At 37.7% G+C, this 4,089-nt stretch overlaps 1 protein-coding gene across 1 annotated transcript in view; it reads left to right on the top strand.

The window, feature by feature from the left end:
- Window positions 1-3,711, top strand: part of LOC106734038 (interleukin-6-like) — a 3,957-nt gene extending 246 nt beyond the window's left edge. Inside the window, exons 2-4 of the mRNA XM_014584740.1 lie at window positions 1,155-1,265; window positions 1,980-2,123; window positions 3,544-3,711. Of these exons, the coding sequence (XP_014440226.1) occupies window positions 1,155-1,265; window positions 1,980-2,123; window positions 3,544-3,711 (423 nt within the window). The remainder of the gene's footprint in view (window positions 1-1,154; window positions 1,266-1,979; window positions 2,124-3,543) is intronic.
- Window positions 3,712-4,089: the final 378 nt, after the last annotated feature.

The following is a 4,089-nucleotide window of genomic DNA, read 5'->3' as shown; positions in this document are numbered from 1 at the left end:
TATATATACATACATACACACATATCTATCTATATCTATCTATCTATCTATCTATCTATCTATCTATCTATCTATTTATCATCTATCTATCTATCTATATCTATCTATCTATCTATCATCTATATATCCTTCTGAAAAAATGTTTAGAGCTATTCGCCCGATGGTTATAAACACATTAGAATCTGTATTATTGGTGTATTTTTGGTTTGGTTGGCAAGAGAAAATTCATTATTACTTCTGTTCTCAGGAAGCTGCTTTTCTTTGTTGAATAAACTATATGGAGCTTTGGTGCAAGCACTTAGGGATTTCAGTTGCTTACCTGGCATGATCCAATTATCATTGATTCTCCAGATTCACCTTTCTCTAATCAAAAATAATGTCTGTAAAACATCTTTATTACATCAGACATTTGGGGGAATGAAAAAAGTGCTACCTAAAATAAGCATTCCATTTCTCAGGACATGTGCAGACCTTACAGATACATAAGTTCTGCAGTTAGGTCTCTTCTAAGACATTCCCCCTAATATGTAGATTCATATAAGAGCCCTCAAAGTGGCAAAATCATAAGTAGGTTAATGCATGTGCCAACTCAAAATTCAAGGTGTATGGATACAGTTCCGTAGAAGTAAAAGAATACCAGAAAGGTGATTTGGTTTCAGGACTGTAGGAGAGTTACTGTAAGATCACTTTCGTGTTCTCTGGAAATCTGTATACAAATATAGAGTCCTTCTTTAAAACTGTGGAGATAGATTAGATGATCTCAAAAATTCCTTCCAGATAGACCCATAATAGCTACACTATTTTCACCCAATTATTACAAAACTGCTGGCATACACAAAATATCTATTATTTTCCAAATGATTTACACAAATATGATGTTGAATCAAAACAGAAATTAAACAAGGGATGTGTTTCATGACTAAATTTAAAGATAAGGGAACTGTAACTCAGTAAGTAACAGCCTAAAGTCAAAGGTGAACCTGGGATGAAATGAAAGTACTCTATGCTCCACTTGATTCTTCTCTGATGGATGCCAATGGGTTATGACTTCATTTTCTTAAGCCTCTCTGCCTCTGGAAGAACATAAATTTATCCTGGGGTGGGGCTTGTTTCAGGGACACTAATATGATAAGAATTCTGGTGTTCTCTCCTAGTTCGATGAGCCAACTGACATCTGCAAAAACAAGGTGCCACTGTCAAAAAACAATATGAATGTTCCAAAACTGACTGAGCAGGACAAATGCTTACACACTACTTTTGATAAGGTATGAACTTATTCCATTCCTTTTCACTATTCCATAGGCAAAAGTTTTCCCTTGTCCATGAAACTGCTGTTACAGATAAAGAGACCTAGGCAGGCAACAAAAACTGGATACAATGATCAAAACGCACGTGAATTTGAAAATAAATCCTACCTGAAGTTTTTGAAATGTGATTTAATCTAGGAAATTCATGGTCAGAGATGGTTCTGTAAATTGGGATTTTTCATAGCTGTCTAGTGCTAGCAACGCCTGCAGGTTAACCTTGTTCTTCCTGTGTGAGTCTATTATGACACTTTTTTCCATTTTGACTCCTCTGAATAGATCAAGACATGTCCTTATTTCAGTGATCATTCTCCCCACCCTTCTCAGCACAGATAACCAGATGATATGCTCACATGGTTAATTATTCCATAAAGATAAGGGTCAGTCTAACATTGATAAGGGCTGAATTACTGGGAAGGCCTGAATGAGAGTCTCAGAGAAGGATTTACTTGACATATTCTAGTATTTGTTGGGTTATTAATAATTTTATGATAGTGCTTTCTCTGACAGCACAGCTATCTAAATTAGTGCTGTCTTATATCACACGATGCTGAACAGGTATGTGATGTTTCCTAGAGAGGAAGAGAAAGAAGATGCTGAAGTATAAGAATTTTAACTTTTAAATTGGATTCTATTTCCTAGTGATACCAAATTTTCTACTATCTTTCTTCTTAGGAGACTTGCCTGCGGAGAATCAGTACTGGTCTCTTGGAGTTTCAGGTTTACCTGGAATACCTCCACAAAAATTTTAATAATAAGGCAAGCTCCAATGCTCTGCCAATAGCTACCAAATCCCTCTTTGATATCCTGCACAAAAAGGTGAGTATTACCTCATTTCATGCCTATGTATTTGGAAGAGAGGCCCCAGAAAGCAGCCTGGTCAAGTCACAAGTGCAATGCTGCTTCAAATTGAAAGTTTCATGTTCATGAAAGTGTATGAGAAATATCTTGTGGTAGTTAAAATATTTGTTATTGGATTGAGTTTTGGATCTCTTTCACAAAGTTCTTTTATTACTAAAAATAAAGCCATTAAGAGATGTGGATTTTAGTGTCCACTTTACAAGAACATATCCAGAGTGATTGCTCATTCACAGGAGAGGAGGTAGCCCCTATGAATATTACTCTGCTGTAATATTTTAACACATTACTGTTTCCCATCATGACGATGGGAAATTAACACATACTGCTTGACTTGTTTTTGAAGCTACAGGTTCATGAATAAAACTCCAGATTTAGTAATGTGGGTTCCAGCCACTTTAACACCTACACCCTGGCTGGAGAGAAAATATGAATATTTACATTACTACTAGTGCCACTTTTCAAGATTGCTTCAACAGTTTTTGCTATTTTTTTTTTCATTACAGTATTAATGCTGGGTTATAGGCAAAGACTACAGGATGGTTGGGGTGGTACCAAGGGTTTTGTTCCCAAGAGCTAGATATTCATGTAGCAGAGAGTGGAGGGTTGAGGGACAGTGTGTGAATGAGCTAAGCAAAGTGCAAGCAGAAAGGCTTTGGAATGAAAACTTCAGTGTTATTTCTCCCTCTGCCATTTCTAGTGGTTTCTCCTCCACCCGGACTTCTGAGGCTTTATTATGAACAGCATTCCCAGTGGGATCTTGCTGTGAGGGCCAATCTGGTTGAACAGGGCTAAAGAGGGCCTCAAAGTCTCTTTGCTAAAAGGTTCCATGGTTGTGCCAATAATGCTGACATACATGGAGGCACAATGCCTTCCACATTTACCTATCGCTATAGCCCTAGATCTCCAGAAAGGAGTTTCCCATCCTCTATATATCATCAGATCAGTAGACTCCCAAGAGACTCCTAATAATGACAAAGGTTTGTTGGAGAAAGTATTCTATTGAGAGACCTAGGAAAATCCATTAAACTGGCTAGAGCTATGCCTTCTTTATTTATCTTATGAATTACTACTATGCCAAGCACTTTTTCAGGAAATGGAGTAGAAGATGAGTATCACAGTAGATTATCCTTTTTCATTCGTAGCTTGTCATTTGCGACAGAGCAGTTGAGGAATGGTTAGAATTCAGTTGCTGCGAAAGGGCCCTATGCTGTGTGGGCTGGTGTAAAATGACCTCCCCTACCTGAGCCAGTGAGAACATTAACCCCCATTGTGTCAGTCAGCACAGTTTTGCACATCTCCCTACCTCCTAGAACACCTATGCCTTACAAAGGAATTTTTTTCTATAGGTGAACAATCCTTTTGCTATCTTTCCCCGCAGGTGTCTTGTCCATGTGACATAACGGGCCCTGCCCCAGAGGTAACTGCCAGCATGGCAGAAATGCTAAATGAGTTGACGGGGTGGGAGAAGAAAACCGCCATGCGCCTCATCCTGTGTGACCTTCAGGAGTTCCTGCAGTACACCATGAGGGTTTCTCGCATAGTTTAGGGCATGCCACTCAGAATGTTGCATGTCAAGGGCATTCCTTCCTGTGATCAGAAACATATCTTCTGGAAATAGACCTGATAATATTAAAACACCATTACTATATTGATATTTGAATGGGAAAAATTATGTTAATTTACTGACATGAGTGAGCTTTGGGAAGTGCCTCTTGAAATATTTTATGGGTAAGGTTTTAAATAATATCGAAATGTGGCAATTAATGTCAAATATCCTGTTTCAGAGATAAACTATCCTCGGAATGTGTAGACCTACCTGAAATTATTCCTACCTTCTATGTCTTTTTTAAACAAATACAAACATTGCCTTTCTTAAATGTTTATGTCATTTCTATGACAATAAATCCTATCTGTTAAAAGAATC

This window comes from Tupaia chinensis, unplaced genomic scaffold, assembly GCF_000334495.1.
Source record: "Tupaia chinensis unplaced genomic scaffold, TupChi_1.0 Scaffold147534_1, whole genome shotgun sequence".
NCBI lineage: Eukaryota > Metazoa > Chordata > Mammalia > Scandentia > Tupaiidae > Tupaia > Tupaia belangeri.
This window is presented reverse-complemented; position numbering and strand designations above follow the sequence as displayed.